Raw genomic sequence first — 15,132 nt, 5'->3', positions numbered from 1 at the left:
TCAACGTGCATGTCGAAAATCGATTCCCTCGTATTCCGCATATTTATTATTTTTTTTTTTAATTATTGACTTTTGTTAGTCAAGCCTTTTTATATTTTTTTTTTCAACTATAGAAATCAGAAATAATCTTAAAAAGTTTTATTGATAAACGATAAATCTGCGATAAACTAAACCTGAAGAGGAGGAAACATTTTACATTATGTATATCGATGAAATGGTAAATCGATTAACCAGTTTTTCTCATTACACAAACAGCAAGTGTATGATAAGCCCCCAGCCCCTGAACAAGTGCAGCAAACATCATGAACTATGATTAAAAAGTTTTTCCCTTCTACCTCTAACTAATCTTTCCAAAAGAATGGTTTAAAAATAAAAAAAGTACAAATTTGGAAAATTTGAATTGAATATTAGTGAAAGCTTTTAAAGCATGTATCTTATTTTCAATTAATTTTTTTTTTGAAACATCAAAGTAGTTCAACAACACCACCTCTCCCCTTTCCTGCAATCTTAAAAGCATTTTGATGCCTTTCTATAAAGACGTTCCCACGGTACAATGTTTGAAAGTTAACATTATATATTATGTATAAACGCTCTCCCACTCCCTTTTAACTTTCAAGTCATAAGTTGAATGGAATTGTATATAATATACATCTAAAATACAATATTTTTCTATGTTTATACTCTACAATTTAATGAAATAACCAATTTTTTTTAAATTAAAATCCAAAAATTATCACAGAATTGGAGTGACCAAAGCAGTAGGATAAACATAATGGAGGCAGTCTCTAGGAGTGATGAGTCTAGTGGAACCAATAATGACATGCTTCCCGTTGAGGGACGCAGAGTTCTGAATGGCTCGTATTTCACTTCCCGTGATGCCACCCAACACCAAGACCACAATCAAGGGATTATCAGAGGGATGGGTCTTGGCAGATCCAAGGAATAACCTGAAAAAATTTATATTAAAAACCAAGCAATTTTTAATGTGAATTTATGTATACCCTAGCGCGCCTCGAGAGCTTCCCTGAATAGAACAAATAATGTCAGAACTGAGTTCCGGTGAATTGTTTTTGTTCAAACAGTCATCGACGATAGTTGGCAAGAGCGGAGTCACTGTAGCTGGCTGCTGGGAGCTTTGCCTAGTAATAAGATTCCTGCAGAAAAAAATTTTAAATTATTTCCTGGCTGAAAAAATTTTTATTATTACTGACCTGTATTTTGTCATTTTCCTCCTTGCCTCCGCTACAAATTTCAGCTTTTTGAATATTTCACTTGACACTCTAGAAGACTGCACCTCATCATTTATGACGCCAGCTAAAATTATTGGCAAGTTTTATTTATGTTATAGGCAGCAAGCGACAGTATTTTACAATACTAGCAAGTAGCAGAGGTTGCCAGGCAACACATATTTATTTATCAGTTTTGAAAATTTTAATGCCATAACATAAAGTTTCTGTCGTCATTATGGGTGACAAGAAACAAAAAGGAGGGAAGAAGGCATCTGCCAAAGGATCAAGGAAGTCCGAGGGAAAGTCAAAAAGTAGCCTTTTGGTAAAAATTTTTAAAAGGGATTAAAGTTTTTTTTTTAATATATAGCGCGCTATGTAGTGGACGTGTTCAGCGAGACAGCCATGGAAAATGCTTACTTTATTTGTCATAATGTTCAGGATTTGCTAAAATGCAGAGGATTCCCATGGCAAAATGCTCAAAAGAAGAAGAAGCGTGGCAAAAAATAAGTTTAAGCAAAAAGTCAAATCACTTAATAATTTCATCCAGTTTCTCAGGAATTTTTAACTGCTTTGAATAATAAACTGATCATCCGAATCTTAAATTACTCTATGTTCTTTTTTTTGCGTGAAAATACCTGATACGGCTTAAAATTTAAATATGTTGGGAGCACCAATAACTATTTTCTTACGCCAGTTATTCTCCGAGGCTTGGCAGTCTTCCAGCAAGGCTTCAGAAAGTGCTGCTTCTGCTGCTTTGATTTCTTCAGCTGCAGACACAATAAGGTTATGTTCTGATCCCGCAAGAGAAAATATGTGGATCAAAAGCAGAATAACAGCATCGAGTTTCAAATCTCGTTCCTTCCTAGTTTTCAGCAATGCTGTGATCTAACAAAATTAAATGAAATAAAAGTACACAGGAGTTAGAATTAAGACGAACCTGTTTGACAACATCTGAAAATCCTTTTTCTCCATCTTCGACTGCTAAATTTTGGACAAGGACTTTTTGCATTCCAGCCAAAAGCTCCAAAGATGTTGAATCGGGTCCTCCAGTACATTGAATTACCGCCAGACATTGCTAAAATAATTAAGCGTTAAACAAAATTTCAAAATCCTAGTGATTATTACTTGGAGCAAATTGGCATGTTGCTGGAGGCCTCCGTGAAGTGCAAGCGCTTTTGCTCGCTTTGCCAGAGACTCGGCTGTGACTCGAATAGTCGGGGTACCTTTTGAGGCTTCGAGGATGCTTCGTTGGACACTCAGAAGTCCCTCTTTTACGGAGGATGCTTCAATAAATGTAGAAATTCCTGCAGGTTGAAGAGCACAGCCTGGGACAAGTGGCAATGGGAGACCAGATGGAGCTTTTCTAAAATTTCTCACTCAAAAAATTGAAAACTTCAATCGAACAAAATTACCTTGTGGCAATGCAAAGTGAAGACATGTCGACACATCTCTCAGCTGAATGACCAGGGAAAGGTGGAAGGACAGAGAGAATGCGGTCCAAGAGGCAGTTGGATGTGTCGGAATTACAACCCGTGGCCAAATCCAACCCTCGGTCAAAGAGAATTATGCTGAGACGATTTTGTGCTGTCTGGAAAAAAAATAAATGAATTAACTATTTAAGAATAAATTTAATGCAGAACCTTTCTTCTAGTTCTTGCTGCTGGAAGGGCATCCAATTTTGCAGCCAAAGCAGAGCTCAATTCTCCGACACTGAAAACGTCTTCCCTAGCGCTAAAGAAGGCCATCAGGCTGTGCAGACATGCTGCCAAGTGGTCCATATGCTTTGGGTTGATGCTGAATTTCTGTTTAATTTAGCAAATTAAATAATTTGACATACTAAAAATTTAAGTGCAACCTTTTCCAGAGCCTGGGGGCCTAATTCGCCCATAAAATCACTGAAGGGTGGCATGATAAAAACATTTTCCTGCAGTTGAGCAGCAAACAAAGGACAATAGAGAACTTCACTGGTGTAAGACTGCTGAGGACAATACTGAAAAAATTCAATCAGAAAAATATCACCAATTTTGGCTTGTATTTTACAGCATTTCCCATCCAGCGCAGAAGTCGATTTTCCAGCTCCACAAAAGCTCGGAGATTGTTAGGGTCGTCTACTGGTTGACTGTCGGTGGCTTTGATGGAGGCGTGAATTGTGGCAGGCGCTGCGGTGATCACGATGCAATGCTCGAACCTTGAGCCAAGGATTATGTCTCTGATTGCCATCTCCGTAACTCCACCAACATCTTCTGAAGTGAGGAAAACTGCTTTCTGCTGCTCTTTTGTTCCAGTCTATAGAACATAATTAAAAAAATTATTTAATTTTGAATGAACAATGAATTACCTCAAGGGGTGAGAGTTCCTTCACGCCAAGAGCCCCTGCGTTGAAGAGTGCCTGAGCACCACCCAAGTTCCAGTGCAAACATTCAGCTGCTGGATTGTCAATGAAGACAATTGCATCCTTGACCTTCTTCATGACCTCTGACCACCAGAAGTTGATGAAGTGGTCGAGACTGGAGTCCCACCTGTCATCCTTTGGACTCATTTCTCAAGGGTCAGCCTGCTGTCCAGTTCAAGTCAACCCTCCGTCTGGCAATTTTTATTGACACCTTAAGGTGTCAATAAAAATAAACACCGCGGGGAGGCCGGAGAAGGGCGTGCCACATACAAAGGAGGCGTGTCTTATGACTTGTTTCGAACCAGAATCAAAATTGTTTTTTTCGGACAGCAGTGCTTTTTTAGATAATTTTTGAAAATGTTGACACGCCGGCAAACGTACTTGCTTATTTTAATAATTTACCTCGGCCTTTCACCGATAAATGGCACTTTGACGAAAAGTGACAAAAAGAAGAAAGCTGTCAAAAAACTTAACATTAAAACTTTTGTAAGTTTTTAATTTTTTTTTTTGCAAATAAAAGTATGATAAAATAAAACCACTTTTCAGGAAGGCCCAGTAGAGGAAAGTTTAGAGACGAGAGGACTGCTTGCTCCTTCTGTGAGAGCAAAAGACATATTAGCACAAAATGCTGCCTATCACAAAGATGTTGATGTGAAGCACCACAACACAACCACAGTATTAGCTTATGTTACCCCTGTATGCTAAACCGTGCAAAACATTATTTTAAGAAAATTGATTTACATAAAAAAAAATTTATTAGTGGAACAGCAAAGGTTACGAGATTGCTGAAAAATTTACGAAAAAATTTGATTTGATTTCACCGGTGTGGTTACAAGTGAAAAGAAGCGTTGAAGGATCCTACACAATTACCGGAGAACATGACGTCGACAACGGTTGGGTTTCAAAATTGAGGAAAAACAACCCCAGTATCAAAAGTATAATATAATAATTAGTTGAAAAATATTTCTTAATTCAAAAACATTTTCTGTTTTAAAAGTCGTACCCCGACTACTATTTGATGAGTGGAGAGGAGAGGATTTTGTTTCAGTGCTCAAAAGCCAAGCTGAGCAAACAAGACTGGGCCAAGTTTTGGTTAAAATCTGCCAGGTTAAATTAAAAATTATGTTACTAAAAATATATATTAAGTTTGTAAAAATAGAAACACAACTTTGACGGACTCGTACTTGAGTTTTGGTCACAGCTCGGAGGTCAAGCAAAAGAGCCCTTGTCTGTTATGACGAGAAATTTAGCAAGAGCAATGAGGAAAAGTTCCTTCATCACCATCCTAGTCTTGCCACCAATAAGGCAGTGAGTGTTTATTTAATTCAAAATTAAACATTAAAGCAAAAAAAAAAAATTTTTGTTTAAAGCCGAGAACTTGAATATTTCGATAAGACAGATTTTGATCGCCTAGCAAATGATATAAATTACTTCTCACTGATGACCTACGACTTTTCATCAGTGCAAAGACCCGGTGAGACAATTTTTTAAGATGGGCTCAATTAAAAATATAAATTTGATAAATTTAACTAAAATCTATAGGCCCGAGCAGTCCACTGCCATGGATGAAAGATTGTGTCGAATCTTTGGTGCCAGACAGCAACGATGCAAATAGGGAGAAGATTTTGCTAGGGCTGAATTTTTATGGGATGGATTTCACAATTAATGGAGGAGGCCCGATTTTAGGAAGGGACTTTTTGCAACTCTTGGAAAATGTGAAGCCTGCGGAAAAGCTCAAGTACGATGACAACTCGGAGGAGAACTTTATTGAGCTCAAGTAAGCTATTCTTTTACTTAGTGGTGTATTAGTTAATATTATTTTGTTTTCTAATTTGTAGGAAATCGGATTCAAGCCATATTATATTTTACCCTACGCCTTATTCAATTTTGAGAAGAATTAGACTTGCCGAGGAATTTGGCACTGGACTTTCAATTTGGGAAATTGGCCAGGGCCTCGACTTTTTCTACGATTTGTTGTAATTTTTTTTCTATAGCAATAAAATGGTTGTTACAATGTAAAGTTTTTGATATTGATTTGTCAAAATCAGTTAACTCTTGATGCTTTTATTTCAAAGATAAAAAAATTAATTGGTGTACCTTCTCCTGCTGGCATTCAACACTTAACACACACTCTATGTTTGTGGCTAGGGTTCAGCTGCTTGAAACCATTTCTTCTGTCTCGCTTGGCTTTCTACACACAAAGAAAACACTTTCGTATGTGTACTTCATCATGGACTTTGGATTCTGTGTGTACGAGCTCAATACTTTAGTGTCATCTTTCTGTAATCATAACAGAAAGAACTTTTATTTTATCTACTTAAGGTTAAAAAAATAAGTATCTACCAAATACTCAAAACCAAACTTGATGATAATGTCTTTGAGGATGTCGAAACTCGGTTCGATTGAGTCTTCTCCTCTCATATCCGCAAAGTGGTACAGAAGAGGGCCCAAATTGATCCAAACCCCACCTGGCTTGAGGATTCGATATATTGTCTCCACAAACTCAACAATGTTGTGAGCGCAGTCAATAAAAAAGCAGGTCGCAACGCAGTCCCAAGCGTCAGGCTCTTTGTAAATCTGCAAAACTTCAGCCTCAAGAATTTAATCATAAAAACATTAAAAAAATTGCACCTCTAAGAAATCTCCAGCAGCCATTGAGAATTGACCGTCCTCGCACAAAATATCTGCTGGATTAACATCCGGAAACCAGGCTTCTTTGACCTGGTCATCAGCCTTCAAAACGTTAATACTCTGATGGACCCAAGGACAAATTGAATGCAAATTGACTCCACAGCATCTGATTTTTAAAACAAGTTACACGTAATAAAAACGGAACTAAATATTTTTACTTGTTCAGAACAAAGTTTGAGGCCAGCAGCATGAAAAGGCTAAATTCGTTTCCTTGGCAGACGTACCCCCGGCTTGCAATTTCGAACGCCAGTCTCCCTAGACCAGCCCCAGGCACAAGAACTTTCACTTCGTCCTTGGGTCTGGAACGTTCCAAATATAAATAAGCAACATAGGATAAAGTTCAAAATTAAATACCTAAGAGGATCATCAGGAAATTGTCTCTGGATTTCCTCGATAATGGGCAGGTAACAAGCGTTTCTCTCTTCCTCTCCATCTTTACTCCAGTCTCGGACTAGCTGTTTGATGGTGGCTATCACCTTGTCGATTTCCCCCAGAGTCGGAGGCCCAATGTCTTTTTCCTCTCTCATCTAAATGAGAAATAATTTTAGAACTTGTACAAATTTGCCACGAAAAATTAATTATAAATTTTATACCGAAACTTGAAATGGCGACGCCTCTTCAAACATGTTGACGTGTTGCAAAATTTGCTGGATGACCAAGTCATTTCTGGCGATGCAGTCGGACACTCGGTAAAGGTGCTCCTTGTAGCCGGACAACAATTCGCGGTGGTGCTCTGGCAGTTCGCACAAATACTTCTCGGTCTTTGCCAACTTGTTCAAGCTGCAGATTCTGCAAAAAAAAATGGTTCCATTTGTTTTCATTAAACAAAATCACAACGAATTTTCCGTTACTTGTATCGCTTGTAGGCGTTGATAATTCGCAAAAAGTGGCGATACTCTTCCTCGTCGGCGGACACGCCGTTCCGGTCTCCGTTGTTTCGCACGTCGGCCTCGGCCATTCTCTGTCGTCGATTCAAAAGAGCTGAGGAGTGTGTCTGTCGGATTCCTCAGTGGGTCGCACGTAAACTCTGTGCAGCGTTAATTTGTCCTTCGGACTCTTCCACTCAATTGAGAGGATTATATCCTGAGAGCGAGAAATGTGACAACGCTAATTGTAAACAAGGCCGGCCAGTCTTTGCGCGGGTTTGCGTGCCAGACAAACGAGGCAGGCAAAACATGACGACGAGACGCGCCGCAGATGACGAATAAAACGTGCTCCGGCGGCCACGCCCCTTTCGTTGAAAAACAAAAAATAATTATTAGGACTGCGACGAGGCAGTCGATCAGCTTTTCTCGGAAGAAAGCCAAGCACCGTGAGTTTTTAGACCGCGGATACCCCACAGAGTGAGTTGTCCAAAGTTCATAAATACATACATTTATAATAAAAAAATTTGTACAGGTTAAATTGTTTTTTTAAAGTTCATAAATACACGCGCGCGGTGTGAAAGAACCCCTCAATTCAAACATAATGCACTTTTTCATGCGCAAAACCTCATCCGTTTGTGTTATCTTGCAAAATTCTGTCTGTTTCTATTTATCTCCTTTTATAAGAGGCTTTTAGTTTTAATTTTTGATGGTTTTTATATTGAAAAAAAAATTATCTTGCAATTTATTTATATTGGCAATTTTATTTACATGTAACTTCATAGATAAAAATCTTATCTCGGAAAATACATTGCTGCTGCTGCTGCAATTTTTTTGGCAACTCGAAAGATTCTATATATCTGCGTCTAAATAATAAACAATTTGATTGTCTTATGGAATTATTACAAAAATAATTTTTCTATTGAACAGGAACATTTAGAACTATATTATATAGAATATAAAAGAATTCAAATAACAAAGACTTGACTGTGTTCAATAAGAACATTTATGAACACTATACTTATAATTGTATTACATACGTAATTGTATTTTCACTCTTTGCTTTCCCTCAGATAAAAACCTCCAGTACCATGACAATACGTGATAGTATCTGATAGGAACAGAACTACTATACTGTAAAATGGCTAGCGAAATTCAAAGCACCAAGGTATCACTTTTGTCGGCCAAATATTTAAAATATTTGCATGTTTTATTTATTTATTACCTTCTTTTATATCTGCAAATTTTCATTTTCTTTCAATTTTTTTCAGTCGACCTTAACATGGCCTCTGTTAGCGGCGGCTGTTGTCACTTTTCTGGGGTCATCGGTGCCAGCAGGGTACAACATCGGAGTTATAAACACTCCTCAATTGGTATGGAACAAATTAATGATTATTTTTCATAAATTGGGAAAAAGCATTATTTTTATTCTTTATTTATGATTCTGGAAGTATTGCTGCAAAATAAAAATTCCTTTCAATGAAAAAAATTATGTAAATGTTATAATAGTTTGCTACATAAAGCAGATTTTCATATTAATACATATTTTTTTTTTGATAGGCTAGCACCTGGCACTTGAAAGATTTTCTTATCATTGTTTGCATTATTTTTAACTTCTAGTTTTATCTTGAAAATCAAATTAATCTTCGAGAGCAAAATTAATTTTAGATATCAAAAATGTCTTGTGCTAGATTATTTTATTTTATTTGCAGGGTATGCCTTTTGCATACTTTTTCAAATTCCCAAAAGAAAATTAAATTTTGTATTTTTTCTTTAATCTTCACTAATTATGAATTCTCTTTTTATTTAAATTGTAATTAAAATTCTGGAATATTTTTTATGGAAATATGGCTTTGTTTTATTTCGTTTGTAATAATATGAAGCGAAGGATCATCATTATTTAAGTTTCCAATGTTCAAATTACCACGCTTCCGTTAAGTTTGAAATTTTTTTTTCTAGATAATAAAAGAATTCTGCAACCAAACTATCATCGAGCGGTATTCGACAGAACTGAGCGAGTACTCGTTGGACATTTTCTGGTCATGGGTGGTGTCCGTCTATATCATCGGAGGCACACTAGGCTCGTTTTCCGGGTGCTGGTTTGCAGATAAATGGGGACGGTGAGTGAATCAAAATCATATTTTCAATTTTTAAATTTATTCTGCTTCATTTTTCGAAATATGTGCTAGACTTTTGTCTCCTCGCTTAGTCGTCGGCCGTGTGCTTGGTCTTGGCGAGCAACACAGGGTTGGGTTTGTACTTGGTCAGGTGCGTGTGGTGGGGGCACTCCCTGTGCTCGGAGGAGAGCCAGCAGTCGCCGATGTAGGGCTCGATGGTCTCCATCAGGTCTCGGACGGCCTCGGTGGTCCTGCTGCGGTACTGCTTGTTCTTGCTGAACTCCCTCACGGCCGTCTCTTCGTCGGACAAGCCCTGCTTGGCCGCCCCAAATTCGGTGGCCACAACCATGGCTCTCAGGGCCACGCCGAGAAGTTTGGTCTCCATCAGGGCCTCAGCCAGGTGGCTGCTGCTCAGTAATCCAACCGAGGTCGGCAAGGCCGAGTGGTGCTTTTTCTGGCACTTTTCCAGCGTCTTGTTGAACTCCTCTCGGTACACTTCCAGCAAGAGATTGACCTTCAAACACAAATTAATTAAATCAATTAAAAGAAAAAAAAATATGCTTTTTCTGCTGAATCAGGCAAAGTCTAGTCGCCCTGTGCCCATTTTAGTTATGCAGAAGGCACCTATAAAATTTTAAAAAATTGCAGAAAAAATATTTTTTCCCCATAAAATTAAAAAATGAACATATTTTTCAATTTTTACACAAAATTTTCTTAACCGATTTCTTTTGTTCATAAATTTAAAATTAATTTTTAACATTAACAATTGAAATTCTTAAATTTTTTGTCAATTTATGAAGCTTTTTTAAAATTTTTGGAATGAAAAAAAAAATATTCAACACAGGTTCATAAAATTTTACTAATTTTTATCGGTCATTTTTTTGTCAATATAACTTTTTATGATTATTGTTTTATTATCTATTAAATTTTTTGCACCTTTGAAGACCGGACTTCTCGGTCGGCGGCGCAAAAGAGGATGAGCGAGATGTCGACGGCCGGTCTGCAGTACCGCACCTGGCCCAGGCCGATAAGCTTGCACTGCACGGGTCGGTGACGCTGGTCCTGGATGAATAGCAGGTTGCTTGCGTTCAGGCAGTTGGTGTGGCACAGGGTGTTGAGGTGCTCAGGTTGGGGCGTCAGGATTTCCTCGAGCAGACGGTGCAAGTGGCGTTGGACGAAGCGCACCACCCTGCTCACGTCGCGGCCAGGGAGGAGGTGCTGCGGCTCCATGTGCGGGCCCAGGGCGCCGATCACTCGCATGCCCCTCTCGTACAGGTTCTCCAGCGCACTCGTCATGCACCTGAAAAGTTGAAATTTTTAAATTAACTGCTGCTTTTTTATCTTTCCATCATTTCCATTATTTTAAATTTATTTCCTATTTAGAGAAAGAAAATTAAATTTATTACATCTTTTTTACTTTTTTTTTTTTAAACACGCAAATTCGTTAATACTCATTAATTTAAATTTAGCTATTGTTCATTTTGAATTTTGGAATTCTGTCACAATGTATTTTTCTTTCTTTCTAGGAATGAATCTATATCTGGTCAACATTTTATTGCTTTCAAAACATTTTCTTCTATATTTCGCTTTTAAATGAATACAATTAATAAATTAATATATTTTTAAGAAACTTTTCTTACTTGTCTGGCACCAAAAACGGGAAGGCCGTCTTCAAGTAGGAGCCCCTCTTCAGTTTGGGGTCTGAGCGGTCGACGACGGCCGAGCTGCCGTGCAGTACGGCCAGAGCCCTGAGGGCGGCCGAGCAGTGTCGGAAATCCATCTCCGTTTGCTGATAGGCTGGCCTGAATCCGTCGACGTGGAGATCCTGCAGGACCAGCACCGAAGGTCCGTTGGTGTCGCAGCCGGGTTCAGGGGCGCCCTTGTGGAAGGGCTGCGAGGGGTTGCGGTGTTTGGGGAATTCGCAGACGCCCCTGGTCAGAAATCCTCGGGGCACCGGCGACTGCATCGTCTGCACCATGACGTGGCGCAGCTGCGGGTCGACGTGTCTGTAGAAGGCCAGTTCGCGGCTGAAGAGGCGCTGCCCTTCGGCCGACCTGGGCTGCTGCTTGACCACCACGCTGGCCTTGAACTGCTTGACCTGGTTCTCGACCATCAGCGAGTAGATGAGCTTCAACTTCTGCACCGTCGGGTAGCCGGACAGTGGTGTTGAGTCCTGTCCGAGCAGACACAGGGTGTCGCAGTTGCGCGGGAAGAGCATGTTCTTGAGCGACGCCATCACGTCCTCTGGCTGCAGAAGTTCGCTGGCCTTGGCCGACGACTTCGCGGTGCTCTTGCCCGAGGTCGCCGAATTTGAAGTTCGGGCGGTGTCGCCGGTGCCAGACGAAATTCGGCTGGCGGAAGACCTGCTCGTGGTCGTGGACGGTGCCTTCCATTGGTGGTTCATTTTTGAAAAGAATTATCTAGGAGTTGCTGACGAGGAAAGAATTTTGTCTGAGAGATGCGACTGCTGAGAACGGCCGTTAGCGTTTGAATTTGAATGCAACAATTGCAATTTCTCCAAGAATCAGAAGCTCAAGATTTTTGAGTTTCAAAAATTCCAGCAGAAAAACCATTGTTGCAATAACTCCTATTATTTTAATGAACAAAATGAAATACATGAATACATAACTATTCAAATAAAAGTTATAAAATTGTAAAGGAAAATTTGATTTGTTTTTTTTTCCTTAAAAATTGAAAAATAATCTTAAATAAAGAGAATATTATGTTTTTAAAAATGAACTTAAATAATTAATCTAATTAATAATAGTTTAAAATTTTAAAATTAAGTTTGAAGAAAAAGCATGTGTATAAATTTAATATAATCAATAAAATTAATGTTTGAAAATTTTTAATTTTACAAGTTTCAATAGGTCTTTAAAAATTTTATATATTAATTCGTTTCTTTGAAATATACACAAAACTGCACAAAACCATGTTAATAGATTTTTCTTTATCATTCTTTTCTTATTGTTTTAGTAAAGGAGCCATCCTTGTGAATAACCTATTGGGAGCAGTGGCTGCAGCACTTTTTGTTGCAACTCCAATTGCTAAATCCGTTGAAATGCTGATCATCGCACGCTTCCTTGTTGGACTTTCATCTGGTTAGCTGTTTTTATAATAATATTATTTTTACGCATCAATTTTTGCAGGACTGACCACAAGCGTTGTGCCAATGTACATGATGGAGGTTGTCACTTTAGACTTGCGAGGGCCTATGGGAGTCCTTTGCCCGCTCGGCATTTGCTTCGGCGTTCTTGTGTCACAAATTTTGGGACTGGAATTTATTTTAGGCAAGTTTTTTTCTCGTAAAAAAATTAATTTTCTTTGCTAATTTACATTTGCAGGTTCTGCTGAAACTTGGCATTACTTACTTGGCCTATACGGAATCCCAGTTTTGATCTGCATGGCGTTTTTGCCTTACCTGCCCGAGAGCCCAAAATATTTGTTCGTCATAAAGAAAGACGAGGACAAATGCACAAAAGGTAATTTTTATAATCTTGCACTTGTATCATAATTAAAAATTAAAATTTTCAGCGCTTTCAAGACTTCGAGGTCTTCCCGAGAGTGCCTTAAAAACTGAAATCCTAGAAACAAAGGCTGCAAGTCTGAGAGAAATTAGCGCAGGCCAGTGGGGAATTGTTCGGTTGATCAAATCAAAATCTCTCCGTTGGCCCCTCATCTTGGTTTGCGCCATGCAAGGAGGACAACAGTTGAGCGGCATCAATGCTGTATGAACCTCTATTTTTCGTATTTTTTTACACTTAAAATTTTATTTAAAAAAGGTATTTTACTATTCCGTGCCCATATTTCTGAGTGCCGGACTGAACAAAGAGAGTAGCCAGTACGCCAGTATTGGCGCTGGAGTTGTCAATTTCCTTGTGGCTGCACTCGCAACTTTCCTCATTGGTCGATTCCGTCGGCGCGCCTTGATGCTTTTTAGCTGCACGACTGTAATTGTGTGCCTTTTACTGCTGGCTGTTTCAATTTACTTTATGGTAAAATCAGTGATAGATATTTTAACCTAAAAAATAAATTTACAAAAAATAAATTTCAGGAACAATTTTCATGGTTGTCTTATGTTTCGGTCGTGGCAATGCTTTCTTATGTATTTTTCTATGGATTGGGACTGGGACCCATTCCATATTTCATTGCCTCAGGTAACAAAATTTAACAATTAAAATTTTTTAACCTTATAGTGTTGAATTCAGAGCTCTTCACGGTTGGACCTCGCTCGGCTGGAATGGCGTTGGGGAGCATGGCTAACTGGGGAGCCAACTTTTTAGTCGGCATGACTTTCCCTTCCGTAAAATCTGCCATCGGCGCTCTTTCATTCCTGCCTTTTGCCACGTCTACAGTGATTCTTACTTTTTTGGTTTGGAAAAAACTGCCGGAAACCTTCGGAATAGATCCTGCAGGATCTAATGAGTTGAGCTCAGAAGAAATCGCTCTTCAGGAAGAGTCGCCGACCAAAGAATCCTAAACTATATAATATATTTACTTAAAAAAATCATGCACAAATGTTTTTTATGCCAAATTTTTTATTTTTAACTTTATTCGCACTTTGCACGCTGCCTTGAATTGGGCTTTCAGATCTGGCTTTGTTGAAAATACGCTTTTTTAATAAATTTTGTATACACACTTCCGGATTTTAATATATATTTTTAGTGTATGTATATCACAAATTCAACTTGATTTTTGAACCCTGTTATTACTTGTGTAAGTGTTGCTGACAATGCTGACACTAATTGTAAATCAATAACACTATGTGTTGAATGTACGTCCAGGACAAAGTTTAAGATGACAAATGATCAAAATGAGTGAAATTTTATATATTTCCTTCCATTCTTCTCTGATAAGACGCTGAGGTTACAACTGGCTCTTCATAAGCCCTCAACTCAAAATGAAAGGTCTTAACATTCTCTCCATATTTCTCTTTGGTGCTGAGGTGTGTTTCTGGATCACCACAAATAATTACTCCATAATTATAAATCAACTTTACAACAAATAGGTAGCGCTATGTTCTGAGCATTGTGACCCCGGCTCACTTTCTCAAGCTGTTGCCATCTGCTGCGGCTCTCCACCAAATCTCAACAAGGAACCACTGCTCTTCTCAGTCCTGTCCAGTGGCCGTTCGGAGGTCAAGGGTGCTGCACCTGGAAGATGCACCACAGTCACAGGTATGGTGATCTTCCCACCTATGCCGTCCGTATGTTGCCCAGGTCCTCACGGCCGAACTTGCTGCTACGCCTCTTCGGCTCGATCTCAACCTACCGGAGAGTGGTCTTTTCTCTCAGAGGAATCTGATCTCTGTATTATAAATTTATTGTTAAGGAGCTAAATTTATTTCATGATTTATTTCTTGTTTAAACAGGGACTTATGTTTTTGCTGCAATGATTATTGTCATCACCATGTCATTACTTACGCTGTTGGCCTACTGCGTGCAGGCCGTGTTTGAGAGGAGCAAAAGAGCAATCAAACAGAGGCAATATCAAGAAATATTAAACAATCGGCCTCTCACTAGTCTTGGAAATTTTGAGCAACTGCCATTTCACATTTGATGGACTGAATCTAAATTTTAAAGTGCATAAAAAGAATATTATTATTTTTTATAATTTTGTATGAAAAAAGAATAGAGAATCAATAAAGTGGCGGAGTGAACTATCTACACAAACATATCGCTATGTCAATTGATCAATTTCAACTGGTTCTTTGTATGTCCGTCGGGCGCCCAGTGGTGCCCACAGCCTTGGCCGGCGCATTCCTTTGTGTTTGCCACCAAACGAAGTGGGCCTTGCCCTAGTTGGGTAACAAAATGTATGCACAGCAACGTACTCGACCA

General features: G+C 38.8%; 5 protein-coding genes across 7 annotated transcripts; 3 read left to right on the top strand and 2 right to left on the bottom strand.

The window, feature by feature from the left end:
• Positions 1-122: 122 nt before the first annotated feature.
• Positions 123-5,795, bottom strand: LOC132194465 (sec1 family domain-containing protein 2-like). Of its 2 annotated transcripts, XM_059615760.1 has the most exons (12): positions 5,719-5,795; positions 3,568-3,783; positions 3,270-3,515; positions 3,085-3,219; positions 2,870-3,031; positions 2,642-2,817; positions 2,355-2,592; positions 2,167-2,304; positions 1,919-2,114; positions 1,212-1,314; positions 1,002-1,154; positions 123-947 (listed from the first exon to the last, which is right to left on the bottom strand). In XM_059615760.1, exons 2-12 carry the CDS (start codon positions 3,766-3,768, stop codon positions 734-736), a joined length of 1,962 nt encoding a protein of 653 aa, XP_059471743.1. In that variant the 5' UTR covers positions 3,769-3,783; positions 5,719-5,795; the 3' UTR covers positions 123-733. The 2 variants fall into 2 exon arrangements, with proteins under 2 accessions (XP_059471743.1, XP_059471742.1); XM_059615759.1 differs by lacking the exon at positions 5,719-5,795 and having other exon boundaries at positions 124-947; positions 3,568-3,929.
• Positions 3,897-5,675, top strand: LOC132194467 (chitinase domain-containing protein 1). Its single transcript, XM_059615763.1, has 8 exons — positions 3,897-4,107; positions 4,168-4,317; positions 4,382-4,556; positions 4,619-4,728; positions 4,781-4,929; positions 4,992-5,095; positions 5,164-5,398; positions 5,460-5,675. The coding sequence occupies exons 1-8, from the start codon at positions 3,979-3,981 to the stop codon at positions 5,599-5,601; spliced, it is 1,194 nt and encodes a 397-aa protein (XP_059471746.1). The 5' UTR covers positions 3,897-3,978; the 3' UTR covers positions 5,602-5,675.
• On the bottom strand, positions 5,614-7,510 carry LOC132194468 (carnosine N-methyltransferase). Its single transcript, XM_059615764.1, has 7 exons — positions 7,164-7,510; positions 6,906-7,101; positions 6,667-6,839; positions 6,471-6,611; positions 6,253-6,418; positions 5,965-6,198; positions 5,614-5,901 (listed from the first exon to the last, which is right to left on the bottom strand). Exons 1-7 carry the CDS (start codon positions 7,268-7,270, stop codon positions 5,773-5,775), a joined length of 1,146 nt encoding a protein of 381 aa, XP_059471747.1. The 5' UTR covers positions 7,271-7,510; the 3' UTR covers positions 5,614-5,772.
• On the top strand, positions 7,507-13,938 carry LOC132194466 (solute carrier family 2, facilitated glucose transporter member 3-like). Its single transcript, XM_059615762.1, has 11 exons — positions 7,507-7,655; positions 8,249-8,343; positions 8,447-8,548; positions 9,135-9,295; positions 12,269-12,393; positions 12,442-12,582; positions 12,637-12,774; positions 12,827-13,020; positions 13,075-13,287; positions 13,347-13,449; positions 13,501-13,938. Exons 2-11 carry the CDS (start codon positions 8,317-8,319, stop codon positions 13,770-13,772), a joined length of 1,476 nt encoding a protein of 491 aa, XP_059471745.1. The 5' UTR covers positions 7,507-7,655; positions 8,249-8,316; the 3' UTR covers positions 13,773-13,938.
• Positions 13,939-14,082: 144 nt separating this feature from the next.
• Positions 14,083-14,950, top strand: LOC132194469 (uncharacterized). 2 transcript variants are annotated; one of them, XM_059615766.1, is made up of 3 exons: positions 14,083-14,237; positions 14,301-14,469; positions 14,664-14,950. In XM_059615766.1, exons 1-3 carry the CDS (start codon positions 14,193-14,195, stop codon positions 14,849-14,851), a joined length of 402 nt encoding a protein of 133 aa, XP_059471749.1. In that variant the 5' UTR covers positions 14,083-14,192; the 3' UTR covers positions 14,852-14,950. The 2 variants fall into 2 exon arrangements, with proteins under 2 accessions (XP_059471749.1, XP_059471748.1); XM_059615765.1 differs by having other exon boundaries at positions 14,301-14,601.
• The last annotated feature ends 182 nt before the right edge of the window (positions 14,951-15,132 follow it).

This window comes from Neocloeon triangulifer, unplaced genomic scaffold (genome assembly GCF_031216515.1).
Source record: "Neocloeon triangulifer isolate White Clay Creek 2 clone unplaced genomic scaffold, ASM3121651v1 ptg000006l, whole genome shotgun sequence".
NCBI classification, from domain to species: domain Eukaryota; kingdom Metazoa; phylum Arthropoda; class Insecta; order Ephemeroptera; family Baetidae; genus Neocloeon; species Neocloeon triangulifer.
Note: the sequence above shows the minus strand (reverse complement) of the source record. Positions and strands in the feature narration are given on the sequence as shown.

Excerpts from the sequence above, each read along its gene's own strand:
- LOC132194465 (XM_059615760.1), bottom strand. The coding sequence starts at position 3,768 with ATGAGTCCAAAGGATGACAGGTGGGACTCCAGTCTCGACCACTTCATC. Across the intron at positions 3,032-3,084 it reads GCCCCCAGGCTCTGGAAAAG|AAATTCAGCATCAACCCAAA; the intron begins GTTGCACTTAAA and ends TAAATTAAACAG. Across the intron at positions 1,155-1,211 it reads AGGAAAATGACAAAATACAG|GAATCTTATTACTAGGCAAA; the intron begins GTCAGTAATAAT and ends TTTTTTCTGCAG.
- LOC132194467 (XM_059615763.1), top strand. The coding sequence starts at position 3,979 with ATGTTGACACGCCGGCAAACGTACTTGCTTATTTTAATAATTTACCTC. Across the intron at positions 4,557-4,618 it reads AAACAACCCCAGTATCAAAA|TCGTACCCCGACTACTATTT; the intron begins GTATAATATAAT and ends CTGTTTTAAAAG. Across the intron at positions 5,096-5,163 it reads TTCATCAGTGCAAAGACCCG|GCCCGAGCAGTCCACTGCCA; the intron begins GTGAGACAATTT and ends TAAAATCTATAG.
- LOC132194468 (XM_059615764.1), bottom strand. The coding sequence starts at position 7,270 with ATGGCCGAGGCCGACGTGCGAAACAACGGAGACCGGAACGGCGTGTCC. Across the intron at positions 6,419-6,470 it reads TCAAACTTTGTTCTGAACAA|ATGCTGTGGAGTCAATTTGC; the intron begins GTAAAAATATTT and ends TTTAAAAATCAG. Across the intron at positions 5,902-5,964 it reads AGTTTGGTTTTGAGTATTTG|AAAGATGACACTAAAGTATT; the intron begins GTAGATACTTAT and ends TTATGATTACAG.
- LOC132194466 (XM_059615762.1), top strand. The coding sequence starts at position 8,317 with ATGGCTAGCGAAATTCAAAGCACCAAG. Across the intron at positions 12,775-12,826 it reads CGAGGACAAATGCACAAAAG|CGCTTTCAAGACTTCGAGGT; the intron begins GTAATTTTTATA and ends TAAAATTTTCAG. Across the intron at positions 13,021-13,074 it reads AGTTGAGCGGCATCAATGCT|GTATTTTACTATTCCGTGCC; the intron begins GTATGAACCTCT and ends TATTTAAAAAAG.
- LOC132194469 (XM_059615765.1), top strand. The coding sequence starts at position 14,193 with ATGAAAGGTCTTAACATTCTCTCCATATTTCTCTTTGGTGCTGAG. Across the intron at positions 14,238-14,300 it reads TATTTCTCTTTGGTGCTGAG|GTAGCGCTATGTTCTGAGCA; the intron begins GTGTGTTTCTGG and ends TACAACAAATAG. Across the intron at positions 14,602-14,663 it reads CTCAGAGGAATCTGATCTCT|GGACTTATGTTTTTGCTGCA; the intron begins GTATTATAAATT and ends TTGTTTAAACAG.